The sequence below is a fragment of the Thamnophis sirtalis genome, unplaced genomic scaffold (assembly GCF_051295495.1).
Source record: "Thamnophis sirtalis isolate CommonGarterSnake01/CBP01778 unplaced genomic scaffold, rThaSir2_p1.2 scaffold_8, whole genome shotgun sequence".
Classification (NCBI taxonomy): domain Eukaryota; kingdom Metazoa; phylum Chordata; class Lepidosauria; order Squamata; family Natricidae; genus Thamnophis; species Thamnophis sirtalis.
In genome coordinates, this window is record NW_028261388.1 from 12,698,179 (window position 1) to 12,718,164 (window position 19,986).

Genomic DNA, 19,986 nt, shown 5'->3' on the forward strand with positions numbered 1-19,986 from the left:
AGCTTCAAGTTCCTAAAGTTGAAAACCACTGAACTAAACAGAAACTAGGAACAGCTTGAAATCATAACTTCAAATCTCAATTTATTATTTTAAATGTTTATTCATTACAGGCAATCTGTAAAACACACAAACTATAGAACAGTAAAGATGCTGGCTAGAAAGGATAAGGTTTATAGAGGCATCAGTTTGGAAAAGGCTGGTCAAACCCACAGATTTTAATTATCCCTTTGCCCAATCCTGGAACCCAATAGGCAGTTACTGATAGACAAGCATAGTGCTGTTTTAAGAAGCTTTTATTGTGAAATATTGGATTTAGAAAAAGTACAAAAAATGTCAAATGTGTGCCAGTACAGAATTTCAACACAATATACAAATGTAAGTAAGATGAAAAGCTTCACTTCAAAATGGAGATAGACATTCTAACTAAAAAAAAAAGCAATTATTTACAGGCTAAATGTATATAAATAATTCAAGCCCAAGGGATTTTTTTTTCTTGCTTGATACCAATTATTTAAAAAAGAACTGATTTAAATGCAAAAAATCATAGTGTGTCATCTCGAGTCTACGTAACATCAAGCTCCTTGTGAAAGCCACCCAAATCTTCAGCCTTTGAAACACTACAATTAAAAATAAATATTTTCTCTTTAGACATAGTAAAACTCTTGTAAATGTTTTGAAATGGGATAATCCACAGCTCTGGTATTTAAAAACCAGACTGTTGGTTTTCTTCCTCTCTATATATAATGTTCCTATTGCAGCATAAACAGGTTTCAGTGACAATGCCTTGATCAGAAAGTCATTACGTTTTCCTGTGAAAAGTTTTGACCAGTTTCTTTTTAAACAAGTCCACCAATGACAGGTAGTCATTCAATCAGAAAAAGTATCAAAATACTCTGAAATGGAAGTCAGCAATTAAAAAAAAAGTCTGAATGATAAAGCAATTCATCAGGATAGCAAAAAGAATATTCTACCCTATCTATATAATCATGTAATCTCCTCAAATAGTATTTATAAATTTACAAAGTTCATCTGTAGTATACAAAAAATAAAAAAATTCTCAATATTGTAGAAAGCAGCTTTTTCTTCTTCTTTTTGTTCAAATTACAATTATTCAGTAGTCTCTTGGGAACAAACCCTCCCAAAACCGGTAGCTGGAGGCCCCAAAACACGAAGGCTAGCTGAAGTGTGCAATTCCTGTGATAATAAATTGAGGCACCCCTTTATCAACTGGATTTTTCCATTTCATAGAAAAAAGTTTTAGGTTAATAAATTTTAGGTTAATGAAACTATTCTCTGGAATGGCGATGAACTTTTCAAATGACTTACATCCAGGGTTCTCAGCCCTGCCTGTTGACCTGCACCGGTTCATAGCCCGCCAAGAATCGGATCGTGCAAATGAGCGAAGCCCCATCTGCGCATGCACAGGATCCACACACACCCCGCCCCTGTCTGAGGAAAAACTGCCCTCCACAGAACCGGTCCCTGGCACCCAAAAAGTTGTATGTGTGTGGGGGTGTTTGCTGTCTCACTTCATTCTCCTAAAAATATTGAAGTATGATTGGTTTCTGCTTTTAAGCTTTACGCATCCAAATCATGATTTCCAACTTACTTATTTCAGAGTCACTTCTTGCTTACCTACTGGAATGGTCTTTTTTTCAAATCCGGCGACTTTTAAGATGTGTAGGCTTTAAAGGCCCGGGAATTTCCCAGACAGCATGCTGGTTTACGCCTCTTAAAGTCGCCATGTTTGAAGAACGCTGTGCTAGAAACCTCTGTGCATTATGCAAGGTTGGGAGACACATTCCAGGTGCATTGTACTAGTTTGTGCAAGGCTGAGGGGATCTTTGCCCTGAAGAAATTGAGTGCCCTCCTATGGATATGTATACAACTGACGTTAAGTAATGGTGGCCTCTATGGTTACTGATCTACCTCCACAGAATCCCAGGCTCTCCCCACAAAATGCAGTTGGGGAGTCCCTGATTTATGGCATCTCTGATTAAATTATTAGCTGGAAAAAGAAATTTTGCTGATCAATCTCACTTTATCTCTCTAGTGCAAATGGTGCTTCAGCCTGCATTACTGTCCTGTGACTATAAAGACTGAGCCATGGTTATGGGGCCAGCATGGTTCTATGACGACATGGCTGGTTGTTGTTGGTTACTTATTTATTTTTTAAAAATTCTCAGTGTTAGGCATTCAGGTTTCTCCAGAGTTCATTTCTTTCGGCTCCCAATTATTGGCCAAAGAACTCCTGTGGGACAATGCCCTTAGCAGGGTAGAATTGTTATTTTCTCACTGTGTAGAAATAATGAGCCATGTTTCCAAAACTATTCAGAAACGGCATTCAATTTCAATGCAATGTCGTTAAAAAGAAACACCTGGAGAATTAACATTAGCTCAAATATTGCCTCCTCATCATTCAATCGAGGTCACTGAGAATACAATGCAAATCAGCACTGAGATAAAATAATTCATCTATTCATAGGAGCCCTACAGTTTAAAAGCCCCTCCCTCCATTAAGTTAGGCACAGCAAGAGTTAAGACAAATACTCTCTACACAGACACATCTGTTACGGTATCTACAAGCCAAAATTCATTGCCTGCCAGGACTTAGCACCTTCCCTATCATTCTAACCATTTGATCTTAGCATTTGATCCTTCTGTATATACACATATAAATATATACATACAGGGGAAACGCTGAAACATGGTTTAAAGAAAAAGAAAAGTATATACAAATACCAACATTCCTATAAATAAACCGTTGGGGAGAAAAGGCACTTGCAGGAGGAAGTCTACAGCGTATTTTCAGAAAAGGGAAAAAGAAAGAAAAAAAACAAAACACATTTTGTTCTGGTACTTACAATAGAGAAATCTCTTTCGTTTTTCTATAACAGGAAATGCAAAACACCAGTTATTACTAAGAATAGAACTGTTAAAATCTTGTACATATATTTATAAGGTTTAAGCTTCTTGTAATAAAAGCACCATGATTTTAAAACTCAATGCATTCTTATTTGGATTGAAAGACCAAGAAGGGGTCATCTCCAGTGCTTTTGCTCAGTTTTCAAATTAGCTGCTGCTGGAATGTAGATCCAACTGGAATTTGTCTTCAGGTGTCTTTGTCCACATCCCTAGACAAGTTTCTGTTCTTGTCCAGGTGAACCTGCTAAAGTCCAAGCAAATGCAATCAGTCTGCACAACAGGAGCACTTCGGAGAGCTGCCGTCTTGAAGGGCTGCCTTTTATATGTGCGCGTGAGTGTGTGTGTGTGTGTGTGTGTTTGTGTGTGTTATTGCATGATGTGATGACCAGGGACAGCACGCTTACTGATCACCAGGGACTGGCCATCTGCCTCCTTTTGTATGGCTGCACCTATGCATTTTATAGGTATGCGTGCCTTCTTCAAACCTGTTGAAGTACTTTAATAATCCAAATAATTTTTATTTGCCCGGGGGGGGGGGGGGGAGAAGGAAAAGGAAACCTCCGTAACGTTGTTCAGTTAGAAAAAAGTATATAGGAACTATGCCACCAAGTCTGCACGCCAAAAGGTTTGCTTCTACGGAGTTTTCCCCGGGAGACGATTTACCTTTCCAAGATTAATAGCTGTGCAAACTGCCGCCATCTTCTTATGGTGACGTCAGCATATTCCCGCTTTTGTCAAACTTCTTGCCCTTTGACAATGCAGCAACTTGTTTCAGGAGCTCTCTGTTCTTTGCCTACAAAAAACCACAAAAACAGCCAGTGCTCCTGGTTATTTTGTACAATCTGCATTATTCTACATTGCTATGAGAAGAGGTATGTTCATGTATGTATGTATGTGTGTGTGTGTATGGATTGAGATTGTCTTGGCAACGTTTCGGCGAGGTCCCACTCGCCATTACAAAGGCTGCACAAATACCAGTGCAATTAAATACTCCGTTCATATCATGGAGGGCTGCATCAGGGTTGTGTTTGACCTCGGGGGTGGGGTGTGTGTGTGGCCAGCTTGATGTCACTTGTGTTGGGGACGCCTCTGGTTAGCCAAGGCTCCTGAACTCTGCTTTTGGCTGCGACGGCCTCCTGCAACCCTCTGCCAGTGAAAATGGAGCTCTCGAGGTCCGCATGTAGCCCTCATGAACTCAGTTTTGCTGGCAGAGGCACCATGGGCTGGTCCTTTCCAGAGTGGACCCGTGGGCCAGATCCCCTGGTTTATATGAATCCTAATTTCAAGGGGGGGGGGGGAGAGAGATACACTACATCAGAGACGGAGAACCCAACCAAGTAGGCCGGTTCATCCAGTGCTGTGGTACTACACTGGAGACAGATCAACACTGAGTCATTGATATGCAGGAAGAGGCCCAGGAAAGATCTTCCCTAAATCTTCACAGCATTTATATGATAGTAATGCAGAGTGTGCTTTAGTCTGGTAAGATTTCTCTCTGAAGGAGAACAGCAATAAAGAAACTACTAACTTATCATGTCATTCTTGGTATCCCCTGCCCCCGTTAGCTATAGTAGTACCATTTCAGATTAACACACTTCATTATTTACCTATTACTATTAATCAATATCAGATTTTTGGGTAGTACAGTGAAATAGGTTCAAAATTTAGGCCTTTTGAATCTCATTCACTAATGTTCTGAGGTGTTATTGATTGCCTGCAAAATTAATACCATTTACCTGTAATTGTTCTACAGTTTCCTTATGAGCTCTTTCCATACTGTTCATCTTGGTTCTTAGATTCGACTCTTGGTATTGAAAGTCTGCCTTCAGCTCAGTCAGCTGGGAAAAAGAATTGAATTATCTCTTTAAAAATACTGTCCATGGTTATTTCAATGCTCTCACTCGCAAACATGCATCTCCTGACTCTACTGGATAAATGTTTAAAGATAAAGAACTCAATTTTCTTCAACTGCTTTAAGGGCCAGAAAAGAGAACATCATGCAGCATTAAGCAATTTATGATGTTGAGTTTATTTGTAAAATTGTATTTTACAATACAGTGATTTAGAATTTTGGCCATGTTTTCTTAATTATAACCAAAATATCCTTTCATTCAAAATGCTTTAGAAACAAAAAAATGTTTTTTAAAAAAAAAAAATTCAGGACTTTTTCTACTTAACCTGAAAATTTAACCTTGTCATAAAAGTCTGAGCTATCACAAGTGGTAGGTATACATTTCAAACTCTTGAACAAACAAACAAAAAAAGAGTAGTAGTATAAAATTACAAAACCAATATTACCCTAACTGCTTAAACTTTCTAATGAGACTCTTTGGACTAATTTCTGATATATCTCAGGCTTTACAGTGCTTCCAAGCTAAACCGTTGTCCTTTTAAGATGAATACAAAATTTTTCCTGAATATATCCAGCACATTTGTCATTTACAGTTGATTACTAATTTAGGGCATCTTCCCTCTAAATCCTATTTCCTTTCCAAAAAGAAGATTCTTGGTTCCCAAGATGGATGGAAGAGAGGAAATTACCCCTCACTTCCTGTTGAGAGTGTTTGGTGAACTGTTTTTATTGGCATTAGAAGCTTCTCATGCCATATATTGTATATTTGATTTAACTAGTATTGCTGGCTGCAGCAGTGATTTATTTTTTTCCTGAAATACCTTGTGCCCTATTGATTTATGCAACAGCTTTAACTCAAAACTATTTTAATACATTATTGAGGAATCAGAAACCTGAGGAATATTACCCCTTGATTGTTCTAAATTTGAAAAAGCTAGAAGTGTTATACAATACTTACTCTGGATATATTACAGAACTCATCACTTAAGTATGTATGTAATGAAGCTGACTGTGTAACAAACTCAAGTGTAACAATGGGGTAAAGTGAAAGTGTATATTAAAGTAATTTTCAGGACAACTTTCAAAACCACTCCATGTTATAATGTGCAGCCTTATTTATCGATTTCCTTGGAGGCACTCAAACTATTTGCATCATTTTACATTGTATGAGTAATTACATAAATGGACTCAGATGACATTAATTTACATAAATTGTCTTAAATTACTTGGGATACCACAGAGTCTGTTTTGTGAGGTCATGTCCAGTAGTGGGATTCAATTTTTTTTTACTATGGGTTCGATGGGGGTGGCTTGGTGGGGGTGATATGGCTTGGTGGGCATGGCAGGGGAAGAATACTGTAAAATCTCCATTCCCACTCCATTCCAGGGGAAGGTTACTACAAAATCCCCATTTCCTCCTGATCAGCTGGGACTTGGGAGGCAGAGGATAGATGGGGTGGGGCCAGTCAGAGGTGGCATTTACCGGTTCTCTGAACTACTCAAAATTTCCGCTACTGGTTCTCCAGAACTGGTCAGAACCTGCTGAATAGCACCTCTGGTCATGTCCACACGCAACTATTATCTGTTGTTTTGGAAGCCCACCGAGGGAGGGTCTGGAGGTTTAGCTGCATTTTTAAATATTTGACAAACACGACTCTTAGATACAAAAGAAACCCTTCTAAAGTAGCAACTGAAATGACGAAACCATTCACCTTTTTATCCTTCTCCAGTATAGTCTGGTCTCTTTGTTGCAAGAGACGTTTCAGAGACATCACTTCTTCTTTCAACTGACTTATTAGAACAAAGTTGTCGGTGCCTCCACTGTCTGCTGACTGATTTATAGAGCTACTGTAAAAATAAAGAGCATCAAATGTAACTAAAAGCAGGTATAAATTGCCTCCCAAGTTATGTATGTTTATCTGCTTGATACAGGTGATCCTTGACTTACAACCATCCGTTTAATGGTCATTCAAAGTTACGATGGCCCTGAAAAAAGTCACTTATAACCTGTTCACATACTGATGACCGTTGCTGCAGCCGAGGTGGCGCAGTGGTTAGGGTGCAGTACTGCAGGCCACTTCAGCTGACTGTTATCTGCAGTTCAGCGGTTCTAATCTCACCGGCTCAAGGTTGACTCAGCCTTCCATCCTTCCGAGGTGGGTGAAATGAGGACCCAGACTGTGGGGGTGATATGCTGACTCTGTAAACCGCTTAGAGAGGGCTGAAAGCCCTATGAAGCGGTATATAAGTCTAACTGCTATTGCTATTCCCCAGAGTTACCTGATCAAATTGTGGGTGATTGGCAACTGTCATGTATTTACAATGGTTGCAATGTCCAGGGGTGCTTGGATTGTCCTCTGCAACCTTTCTAGGGAGCTTCTGACAAAGTCAAAGGAGAAAAGCCAGATTCGCTTAACAAGGACATGATTCACTTAACAACTATAGTGATTTGCTTAATAACCTTGGCCAAAGAGTCGTAAAATGGGGCATGACTCCCTTAACACCTGCCTTACTCAGCAGCAAATTTTGACCTCAATTGTGATCAGAGGTTCAACCACAAAACCGCGGTAGACTAAAGCGCGGTGACAAAACCGCACCGTCAAAACCGCACCGTCAAAACCGCGGCGACAACAGCGCGGCGACAGAAGCGCGCTGTAACATAACCCTAAACCTAACCCTAAACCTTACCTTAAGTTAAATCGCGCTTTTGTTGGCGCGCTGTTGTCGGCGCGCTTTTGACATCGTGGTTTTAGCGCCACGGTGTTGTCGGCGCGCTTTTGACGTTCGCGGTTATGTCATGCCACGGTGATCAGAGGTTGAGCACTATCTGTGACACACACACACACATTGCATGCAATCTCTTCCCTTGCAAGCAGATTTTTATCCATCCTTTGTTTCTGGTAATTGACAGGTTTCAAAAACAACCACCTATATTTGAGCATCGACTTCCAAAGGATCAGAAACTTGCTTAGTGAAGCAGTCATTTTTTTTATATATACGAACAACAGTTAACTAAGAGATTCATTTTTCACATATTATGTACAGATAACTTATAACCGGTCATGTAGCAACTCTTCAAAGTTATTTCCCAAAGTTGCTTTTTCAAGAGGCAACTGGACTTTTTTGTTTTGTTTTGAAGATGTTTCCCTTCTCATCCAAGAAGCTCCTTCAACTCTTGCTGGATGGTGGGGAATGGAAGGATTTATATTCCTTGCAGACAGCTAGCCATTTGCATCCTTTCAGGGGGTATTTGAAGCACCTGGAGGTTTATCTGTGTCCTCAGGGTCACCCGAGTGATGCTCCTGGTTCCTGTAGTCTGCCATTTTTCCTCTGGAAATCCATCCCTACTCCCACACCATTCAAAGAATTTTCATCCCAAATTGTATAGAAAAACCATATGAAGACCCTTTGAATGGTGGGGGAGCAAAACGTCTTCAAAAGAAAAAACAAGAAAGTCCAGTTGCCTCCTGAAAAAGCACCTTTGGGACAACCATGACCTGGATGATTAAGAAGCTCTACAGACCTTCAAAGTTATGACAAACCCCGTAAAAAGTATTTATGACCAGTATTGGAAGTTCTGGCATAGTCACATGACCCTATTTTGCACACTTGGCAAATCATACTTGCAGCATCCCTCAGTCACACGACCATGAATTATGTTTTTGCCAGAAACCCACCGATCACTGGTCCCTTAGCAAACTATGGTTTGGTTAATGACTGCACAAAAAGTCATAAAAATTGGGCATAGCCATGTGATCAGTCATTTAATGACTAAATTTGGGTTCAATTAGAGTCGTAAGTCAAAGACTAGACGTATTTAGAATAAAATGGATTCACAAAAACACACGGGGAAAGTATGAACTCCACTTATTTGTACATTGTTTTATTCAACAGAAGAGAAAATATATATATTTTGATCTGTATTTTTACCTATCTCCGTTAGATGGCTTGGTTTCCATTTTGGGCTTTTTCTTTGGAGTTTCATTCTGAATAGCTGAAGAGGATTTATGGCTGCAAAGAAACATTAAGAATATTGTGTGACATATGATTATGTAGCCACATTTATTCCAAATAGCAAGCAGTATTACATAATATAAATTCATTATATATCTATACATATTATAAATGTAAAGCTGAGGCAAGGATGCCCCTGCATCAGGACCAATCTGTCCCCTCAGCTTTTCTCTCAAGTTAAAAACAAATTTCCATCATCCCTAATTTCTTTTTAACGTTGAACTGTCACTCAAGGAACATTTGAAGCATATCCTACTGTTTAATGCAATGCTATTTGTGCCCACCCTTTAAAAAAAAAAAAAGATCCCCAGCCTTTTACACAGCAATTAGGATTTTCAAAAAGCCTCCAATGCTATCAGTGAAATCTTTTAAAAAGTTAATACAGGTGACAAAAGTTTAACTTTCTCTTCTTGAGTGCTATGCTCTCAATCAGCTCATTAATTTTAAGGGTGATAACGAGGCAATTTTGTCCTCACCACTTCTAATAACCACATTTTTCATTTGCTGGCTTCTAACCCTTCATAAGGGGAAAGAAATGACAAATAGTTTCCAATCCAGATGCCAACCCTGGAAGCTGAACTGACCGAAGCCATTTTACTGCTTCAGTGAAGTGTTGCCACACCGGAGCTGAGAGACAGGGAGTGGGGGGGGGGGGGGATTTGAGACAGTTGGGATTCTGTAGCCAAAACAAAATACTTTCTCTTGGGAACCAAGGACATTCTCACATCTGGTCGGAGGAAGGCGGAGTGATGCTCCCCGGCTGTCAGACTGTACCGTGATTAGATTATGTGATTTATTGTTTTGAGAAAGAGAAAAACTTTTACTTTTAATTAGTTGAAAACCGTGGGAGTCTTTAGAGTCGGTTTTCAACAGATCTGTGCCAATACACTTCCAATAAAGATATTCTTTGAGGAGTTCACCCGCCTCAGAAATTTGCTTGCTACGGGTCTATTACTTGGAACCCTGACACCAGACACAAAACAAGTGTTATCTTTTCAATACTACTTACCTCTGCTTCCACAACCCCTGATCATCTTCTGGACTCAGACTGCCAATTCTAAAATACAAAAATGCAGACTGTTGAACCAGCTTATCAGTGGAATTCCAACAATGGGTTTCAGTCAGTAACTTCAAAAATGCAACGGTTTGAAAGGATGGAGAAAGAAAAAAGCAAATATGGGTCTTTTGTTTAATAAGGAATTGAACAAATTTTGTGGTCATGCATACCATTACAGATAACTCTCACTTAGCAACTACCTTGGACAATGACTGTATGTGATTACAAAGTAATGAAAAGTAACTCAGTGACCGATGATGGCCACATCTATGACCACTGCAGCATCTCTCTTTCTCTCTGACATGTTCACCGTTAGTCACTATACATTTGCCCTATGCTTGATCTATTCCCCCACCCCCAAAACAGAGGTTGCCTAAATGAACTATCTCTTTCTGAGCTGCTTTTGGATCCATCCCAGTGATCCCTAAAAAAAAATGCTAACACCAAGTTAACACGCTTCAGTTCTGAGACCTTAATTAGTTTGATTAGAACCTTCCCTGACACAGACAAGATTTGGTGTTGTGGCCTGTTGGCCGCCAGCCCCTCCAGCAGTAAATCAGAGGAGGAGGCCTGGGAGTCAGGCATCAAGGCAACCTGAGAGTTCCATGGGGGAAGAGGGAGTGGAACTGGCAGGCACAGAGAGAGAGAGAGAGAGGGAGAGAGGGAGGGAGAGAGAGAGAGAGAGAGAGGGAAGGAGGAAGGGAGGGAGGGGGAGAGGGAGAGGGAGAGAGAGAGGAGGAGGAGGAGGAGAGGGAGGGAGGGAGAGAGAGGGAAGGAGGAAGGGAGGGAGGGGGAGAGGGAGAGGGAGAGAGAGAGGAGGAGGAGGAGGAGAGGGAGGGAGGGAGAGAGAGGGAAGGAGGAAGGGAGGGAGGGGGAGGGGGAGGGGGAGGGGGAGGGGGAGGGAGAGAGAGAGAGAGAGAGAGAGAGAGAGAGAGAGAGAGAGAGAGAGAGAGAGAGAGAGAGAGAGAGAGAGCGAGCCTGGGCCATCCGTCAGATGGAGTCAAAAGCCCCCAGGTCTGGAAGTGGCTGATGAGGAAGAGGAGGAACAGCTAAGTCCAGTGCCTGATGCGCGGATGCGCAGAAGGCAGAGGAGAACAGGAGAAATCTGTGGGGATCCTTGGAAAGGAAGAGCCACTGCTGCTAGTGAAGCCCCATTGTAGCTGTGGGGATAAAAGGCAGGGGGCAGAGATGAATAGAATGTGACAAATATTCATCTTCCAACCGGACTTGTTAACCTGCGTTGAGAAACTTTTTGCTGGGACTACTGGCAATCCGAATGAAAGGAATCTCCGAGTTAACGTCAGAGGGTTTGTCGTGTTTGGGGAGCTGGGTCAAGACACTTGGGATGGGTTGAGGTGTGCATGTTCAATGCAAACATATCCCTGGCCAATACAGTCTCTAAACAGTTGCAACAAGATTCTATATGATAGGGATCCCCAATCCCACAACATAACTGGGTCACAGCCTGTTTGGAACTGGGCCGCAGAAGCGGCGGGTGGGAGCACGCATGCAGCTTTATTTGAATGAGCAGCAGGCAAGCACATGCAGCTCTATTTGCAGAAGCTGCGGGTGCCCGCTGCTTGCACAAACGGAGCTTCGCGTGTGTGTGCAGTCACCCACCACTCGTACCGGACCGTTCCTCCTACTCCCTCCCCCCACGACCAAAGACCTCTGCTATATGATCCAAGTTGTCCAATGACAACTGCAACGTTTTCCAAACCAGGGTGTGCCTTGGCCACGTCACAATCTGATTTCTGAAAATTGAGTCTTACCGAAGGAATTTTGTTGTGTTCGCCGAGAAGCTACGTGTCATTATTGTTTTTTTTTAAATCTACCCCAATTCCACGGGAGCACGTCCCCTGGAGGCCGCTTCATTTCGGAGTTTCCCATCGCACTTACTTGTGATGGGCGCCGCTGTGATGATGGTGGCGATGGTGGGGGTGACGGTGGTGGTGGTGATGGTGGTGTTTCAAATGATGCTGGTCTTTTTCGGTAATAGACGTAGAAGAGTTAGAATGGGAGGGCCCTAAGCTCTTCCGCTGCTCCTTGGTCTTCTGCAGCACTCGCTTGTAGGACAGAGTACAAAGCCAACACAACAGCTTCCCATCAACCTTTTGGGAAATCATTCGCAGCAAGTTATGTTACACGTACTGAGTGCTAAAAAGACACACAACAGCCAGAATAAAATTATCAAATACTACCGCTGTTATTCTTGCACACAGATCTTAATATAAACAAGAATACGAATACGTGTGTGATCTAACTCGACTTCAATCTGTTTGCCTTCCCAAGGACTGTCCCTGGGTTAGGCAAAGAGATTGTTATACTTCATAACATACCCTGCATCATAATTCTTAATCGTGGTACTAATAAATGGTCTTCTCTAGCTTCTGTTACTACTAATTTGTTTATATAACAAAATAATGTATTGTACGGGACAAAGGGCTGCTCAGGCTCTTGTGTTTTGAAAAATATGTTGAGTTAACATATTAACATTTTTAAAAACTTGCATCCAGACTTTATTTTTACAAATAATTCAAGATGGAAAACATATACAATATATCTTTCTCCTATTTTCCCTACAACAATCCTGTGAGGTGGGTTTGGTTGAGAAGGACTTGGCCCAAAGTCACCCAGCTGGCTTTCAGTATTTCAGTATTTATTAATACTTATAGGCCGCCCTTTTCCCTGAGGGGACTCAGGGCGGCTTACATAAAATGAAGGAGGCGGGGTATACAGACAATAGACACAAACAATACATAGAAGTAAAATAGTAAGCAACATTCATTCATCATTCGGGTGGGGACAGTTATCTTTGTCCCCAGGCCTAACGGGCTAGCCAGGTCTTAAGGGCTGCGCGGAAGGTCTGGACGGTAGTGAGGGTACGAATCTCCACGGGGAGATCGTTCCAAAGGGTCGGAGCTACTACTGAAAAGGCTCTCCTCCGTGTAGTTGCCAGTCGGCACTGACTGGCAGATGGAACTCGGAGGAGGCCTAATCTATGTGATCTAATTGGTCGCAGGGAGGTAATTGGCAGGAGGCGGTCTCTCAAGTACGCAGACCCACTACCATGAAGGGCTTTATGAGTGACAAGTAGCACCTTGAAGCGCATCTGGAGATCAACAGGTAGCCAGCGCAGCTCGCGGAGGATAGGTGTTATGTGGGTGAACCGAGGTGCACCCACAATCACTCGCGCGGCTGCGTTCTGGACTAGCTGAAGTCGCCGGATGCTCTTCAAGGGCAGCCCCATGTAGAGCACATTGCAGTATTCCAGCCTAGAGGTCACAAGGGCCCGAGTGACTGTTGTGAGGGCCTCCCGGTTCAGGTAGGGTCGCAACTGGCGCACCAGGCGAACCTGGGCAAATGCCCCCCTGGTCACAGCCGTCAGACGGTGGTCAAAAGTCAGCTGTGGATCCAGGCTTTCATGTCTAAGGCCACGAACTTTTATTTCCTGCTTTCTAGCTGGTGCCTTAACCACTAGATAAACTGGCTCTTCCATGTATATCCTATACGTGATGAATTTCTAAGGCTCTAGTACTATAGTATCTTAAATTCTCTGAAGAATTAATATAAATGCTTACTGCAATAGCTTATATCACATAAATAGTAACTGGGTAAATTATAGACCAATCTTTGACATTGACATTATTTGAACCTCTTAACATATTATCATGTGATTATTTTTGTTGTCCACTCTTTTGCAAAATCAAATTAATTTATCTTACTATCAGAAGTTACATAAACATATAGAAACCCTGACCCAGAAACATATGAAGAGAGAGATTCCTTACATGCAAATTATTTCTCTATAAATACTTGGAAGTACCGTATTTCCCCGAAAATAAGACAGGGTTTTATTTTCTTTTGACCCCCAAAATAAGCACTTGGTCTTGTTTTCGGGGAGGTTGTATGATTTCTGAAGTGAGCATGGTCACCTCATGGCTGCTGCTGTATTACAATATTTTCAGGAAGGGTTTATTTTAGCGCATGCGCTCAAAAGCCCGATTGGGGTTATTATCGGTGGAGGTCTTATTTTCAGGGAAACAGGGTAGTCATTTTAATGTAGTATAAAAGACAGTTTTACATCAGATCAATAATGCAGCTAATCTAGTTATATAAGACATAAGTATGTCTTATGTACCATACACCCCTTTTATATAGAGACACAAAGATTTGATCATTGCTATGGATATTCATCAATGTAAGACTAAGTAGCATAACTAGCCATTCAGGTCTGACTTGGGAGAATGGAATGTAAGCTGGATTTTACTCAGTTGCTTTGAGATCAATTACACTGTCAATTTTACACCACAAACTTTGATTTTAAATCACCAAAGCCTACCTTTCTCCTTCCTTCTTCTTTGCGGTCAAAAGCACATTGCTGCTTACACTGTTCACATGTCTGAGGTGGTCCATATTTTTTTTCCGAGTTTGTACAGCGCTGGCATTTTGTACCAATAAAAGCAGCAATGATGTTGCAGTACTGACAAGGTTTTGGCTGGAAAAAATGGTTAGAAACTCTTAAAAATATATTAATTTGTTGTTGAGAACTGAAAATCAATTGGGGGGGGGGAAATCAAATAATTATACAGCGGTCTGAAGACAGATTGCCATCAAATACAGTACTTGCAAGCTAAAAGAGCATTATGTTTTATAACTGGAACAAGAGATAATGGTTCATAATCCCTTCGAAAACATAGTTTCAGTTGTTCCATTTATATAATTCCAATCAGTGTCTGGAACTGCTTCATAAAATTGGAATTGCATTCATCTGGATGAATTATATCAAACATAAATTCCTTATCTGATACCAAAAACCTCAAAACAAACAATCCACTCAGTGTTTTGTTTATTAATAAATTTTCAGTATGCATGGATCATTTCTCTCTTCATGTCACATAACCAAGGAAAATTGTAATTGCTATCTCAGAAAATTGCTCTATTATATCAAACAAACAAGGACAAAATGTCTACAATTTGTGTAGGAATCTAGACAATTATAGTTTAGCAATCCAATCATAAATATGACTAAAGATGTTAACTTACCGTTCCAAATTGTTTCACATTTTGGGCACACTTCTTGCATATTGTATTAGTTTTGCTAAAAGAAAAGCAAAATTTCAAATTTTAGCTACTTCGTTATCAAACACCTACCTATTATTGTTGAAAAGGAGAAATTTGTGAATTAAAACATTGCTAATGTTCTCAAATATGTTGCTGCCACATAAATTAAGAGAGAACAAATTTTCCATTCAGAAACAAACAAGATTAGTCTAGGTGTATTAGTTCTACAGGAATTTTATATCAAAATCAGCAAATGAACTATTATAACCTTAAGTAATTTTAAATCTCAGACACCACTATTTAGTAGTTTCTACTCAGTGTGTCATTTTAAATCCTAATTTTTGAATTATTGAGGACTCAGTCTTAATTGAATATATTATTGCAAGAAAACTACATAATTTCTTCACTGAGAATAATAAACTGCTGCATTAGTAAAAAGTTTAAAAACGGTGAACCAAAGTCACATCCTATTATGCCATATAAGGCTTAAATGATTAAGTGTGGAGAGTTGCTAGCACTCTGACTTTTTAGTGCAGGGGTGTCGAACTTTCATTGAGGGCCTCATAAGGGATGTGTTTAATCTTGAGGGGGTTGGGGGAGCAGAGTGGGCATGGCCAGCTCGATGTCACTCATGTCAGGAGCGCCTGTGGAGGAGCGTGCTGGGAGAGGCCATTGCAGCCAAAAACGGAGCTCCGGAGGGGGGCAGGCAGCACGCTGACGCTGCCAGACACCACCAGGTTGTAGATCAGCGCCTGGTCAGCCTAGACTGGCTGAAGTACCACGGACCAGGTCTTCACTGATTCCAGGGTGGCCCCTTGAGCCACATCTAAGCACCTGGCAGGCTGCATCCAGCCCGCGGGCCTTGAGTTTGACACCCCTGATCCAGTGAATAAAGATCATCTTTTTGAGGCTACCATTTCAAAAAATATTAGACATGCCACTAAATGAGAAAGAAAAAATACAATGCAATCCTAAGGAAATTCTTATATGTATATTAGGAAAAAATGGAGTAGGGCAGCGTTTACTAATGTGGTTATTTTCCTGAGGTACAGAGGCTACAATTCCAGGAATTCCCAGCAAGCAGAACTAGATATGAATTTAAGCTCCATGCATGGCATTTCGAGAGCCACCAACAGTTAATTTTCTTCAACAATTCTTTTAATATATTTATTTCACTTACCTCTCTTGCTGAAACTCTGATCGGCAGTAAGTACATTTTACAATAGGATGCGCAATACGGCATTCCTAGAAGAGATAATCAATATTTTATTGAAGTGCAAAAATTAATATTAGGTGCATTAGATTTTACCTTACAAAACAGAATTTCTGCCAATGACAAATAGTTTTGCCAATTAGAGCAAGCAGATCACCAAATTTAGTGTATCAAAATGGAAAGTTACGTCCCTATATCAATCACAAGTACCGACAAAGCAAAATTATTATACAGCTTCTAAATCTTGGTGAACACACGCCCAATTTAACTTTCGGCTTTTGCAAATCACCTTGGTTCTTTATGTGTAATTAGTAATTTGATTTATTTAATTGCATTAGTTTAATGCTTTTAATGTACAATGCAAGAATGTTCCCAATCTTTAAAGTATTAAAATTAAAGTAAGATACCTGTATTTTAATTTAAATAAATTATTATATAAGGCAGTAGTAGTGAATACTGTGCTGTGATAGACACTTAATGATGGTTGTGTCGCCAGGCAGACGAGACAAAATCTCACTTGCCAAGCTTCTTCCTAAAATCAGCTAGTGGTCTTGAGGAGACACAATAAAGTCTTACTGCTTCTAAACATTCCTCAGCTGAGGTGGTAAAATAGGACACTATTCTTGATTATTGGACCAACAATATAATTTTATTAGAACAGAACAGTTCCTTTGGCAGACTATTGTACAAAATTAACTTGGTTAATTTTTCCAAATAAAGATGTACAGGTAAACGTCAACTTAAATTTGCTTAGTGACCATTCAAAGTTACAGCGGTACTGAAAAAAGATCATGTGATCAAAAGTTGGGCTAGGCAACCGGGAAGTATTGTATTTATGACAGTTGCAGTGTCCTGGGGTCATGTAGTTGCCATTTGCAACCTTCCCAGCCAGCCTCCACAAGCAAAGTCAATGGGGTGGGGGGACCAGATTCTCTTTAACAACTGTAGCGATTCACTTATTATAAAATTGGCTATTACCCACCTAAGAACCAACTTGGGAATTCTGGCTTCCAAGTGCAGTTGTAAATCAAGAATTACCCACATGCCATATGTCTCAACAACTTTTGGAAGTTGAAACATAAATATTTCAATAAAAATCATTCACAAAGAACAATAATCTCACACACAGTTTAAATGTAGTTTGCTCTGCAGTGGAGATTATTTTATTTATTTTTCTTGCAAGTGCCTCTATTTCAATTTAATTGAATGACTGTATGCAGCAATTATCATTTAAAAAATACTGATGCTGCTGAACCCAATGTTCACTTCTTTAACACCTAACATACTGTCTCAAACTACACGATGCTTCAATGAATACTGTCTACCCTCAGTAGGCTGTTACATAAGAAAGCACAGACAATACGGAAGACAGAAACCCACAACCATTTTTGAAATTTTCCATTTAAAAAAATAATTGCTTTGTTTTAATATTATGAATTCCTGAAATTAAATGACTTGGGATGTGTCAGCTACTGGATCCATCTAACAGTTCTGGGATATTTTGAAACTGCCTAGGAACATTTATATCATAAAACACCACAGCTTTTCTTTTTAAGAGAAAACAGATGTCTCCTTGCTAACATCAGATCAACATTTGGTGCTTTCTATGCATACAACTGATTCTTCCCATTTCAAATATCTAAGTAGCAGTGAATTTATGTTTTAAATGCCAGGGTGAAAGTACAACCTATGTAAACAAGAGATAGCAGTAGCTCTTGCCCTCCTACTCCCACAATCTAGTAACAGAAACATTGCGCATTTTTCCATCCATGGAAATTTTCCCATATATCTCATTCCATAAGAAATGAATTCAAAGGAAGGAAAAAAAACCTGGATGAAATTTTTAAAAAAATCTTTCAGTCAAGAGCCCCAACAGTAATGGTGTCAAATCATTTAAAATTAGTTTGACATTCCAAATAGTGGTACATGTTATATAGTTGTCCTTATTTATTTACATTCTGCCTATATAACTCAAGGCAGCGAACACATTATTACTAATATTATTACTAATATTATTACTAATTGTATTTTCCTTCTGATGATTTTTTAAATATATTTAATGGAGTTTACTTTAAGTAACCATCTTAGTTCTGCTGCTGAATAATTTGTGAAAACATTTTTTGGATTATTTTCACTACGTGGCTGTGTGTGTATCCATAAACACACAAACGTGTGTGAAAGTGAGTGACTGTGTGTGTATGCACGAGTGTTGCCCTAATATTATTCCTAATTGTATTTTCCTTCTGATGACTTTTTTATACTTCATGGTATCAGAGTTTAAGCAACCCTCTTGATTCTGCTGCTGAAGAATTAATGGGAAAAAAGAACTGGAGTTATTTTCACTCCTATGTGGTGTGTGTGTGTGTACACATGAACAAACAAGTGTGTGAAAGTATGTGTATGTGCAAATGTTTGAAAGTATTGTCCTATTATTATTAATAAAAATAATTGCATTTCCCTTCTGATGTCTTTTTTTATACTTCCTGGTGTCAAGAGTTTACTTTAAGTAACCTTTTTCCTTCTGCCGCTGAATAATTGATGGAATAAAGGAACTGGGGTTATTTTCACTCCTATGTGGTTGTGTCTGTGTGTGAACCCATGAATACGTGTGGACGTATATAAGGGTTTGTGTGTGTGCGCGAATGTACGAGTGTTGCCCTAATATTACTAATTTTATTCTCCTTCTGATGACTTTATACTTCATGGTGTCAGAGTTTAAGTAACCATCTTGGTTCCACCGCTTAATAATTGAGTTATTTTCACTCCTACGTGGCTGTGTGTAAAGTATACATGAGGGTGAGGGTGTGAATATGAGTGTGTGCCAATGTACGAGAATGTTGCCCTAATTTTATTATTAATATTAATTGCATTCGCCTTCTGGTGACATTTTTATACTTCACGCTGTCAAGTTTTAACTTTAAGTAACTATCTTGCTTCTGACGCTTAATAATAGAGTTATTTTTACTCCTATGTGGCTGCGTGTTAAGTATACGTGAGTGTGTGAATGTGAGTGTGTGCCAAATGTACGAGCGATGTGTATCGTTTTTATCTGCAAGGCCTCCTAAGGAAAAAAACAACCCTATAAATAAAAGGCCAAGGATTTGCTCCGGCCGGGCGAGCGCCTTTCTTCCAAAGCCTCCAATCCAAGAGCCGCCTGGCCGATCGCAGCCGCCCACGCAACCGTCCCTCCCTCCCTCCCTTCCTTCCCGGCCGCCTCCACCCTCGGCCCCGAGGAAGCGGCACCTTGCAGAGCTGCTGTCCCTGGGAGAGCTCCTCGAAAGGATAGCGCTGGTTGCACTTGGTGCAGGCGTAGAGAGCCGGGGCCGCGCCGGATCCCGCGCCCGCCGTCGCCGCCCCAGAAGCCCCGGATGTTGCCGCCATCCGCCTTCCTCTCGGCCTAAAGGGAGCCACGGCCGGCCGGCCGCCAGCCCGCCCGCCCGAGAGGAGATCCAAGACAAGACAAACCGCGCTCCGGTCCTCCTCGCTTCCCCGGCGTCGAATAGGCCGCGCCTCTTTCTTGTGTCAGCCGCGGGGGACCGAACCCGTTTTTTTCTCTCTCTCTCCTCCTCCTCACACAAACACAGGGAGAGCGCGAGCGAAAGAGCGAATGAACGCCTCCGAGAGGCGGGCCCGCTTCCTCGACCAATCCGAGCCGCGCGGCAAGACTTCCTTTCAAACCTCGCTATCCAATGAGGGGACGGGGCGGAAGGACGCGCGTCGTCGCCGCTGCCGCCCGTCCGCCTCGCGGCGTGACGTCGCGACCGACCCCCACCAATCAGGAAACCGAACGGGCTCCGGAGTGCGCGCTCTCTCTCATTGGTCCTCCGAGGCGCTCTTCTGAAGTTTGGAGGTTTCCACCGT

General features: G+C 41.0%; 1 protein-coding gene across 1 annotated transcript; it reads right to left on the reverse strand.

Moving 5' to 3' along the window:
• Positions 1-275: 275 nt before the first annotated feature.
• Positions 276-19,721, reverse strand: FAM76B (family with sequence similarity 76 member B). Its single transcript, XM_087721117.1, has 10 exons — positions 19,369-19,721; positions 16,093-16,157; positions 14,895-14,949; positions 14,191-14,346; positions 11,748-11,959; positions 9,801-9,848; positions 8,708-8,788; positions 6,490-6,625; positions 4,662-4,763; positions 276-3,718 (listed from the first exon to the last, which is right to left on the reverse strand). The coding sequence occupies exons 1-10, from the start codon at positions 19,504-19,506 to the stop codon at positions 3,629-3,631; spliced, it is 1,083 nt and encodes a 360-aa protein (XP_087577243.1). The 5' UTR covers positions 19,507-19,721; the 3' UTR covers positions 276-3,628.
• Positions 19,722-19,986: the final 265 nt, after the last annotated feature.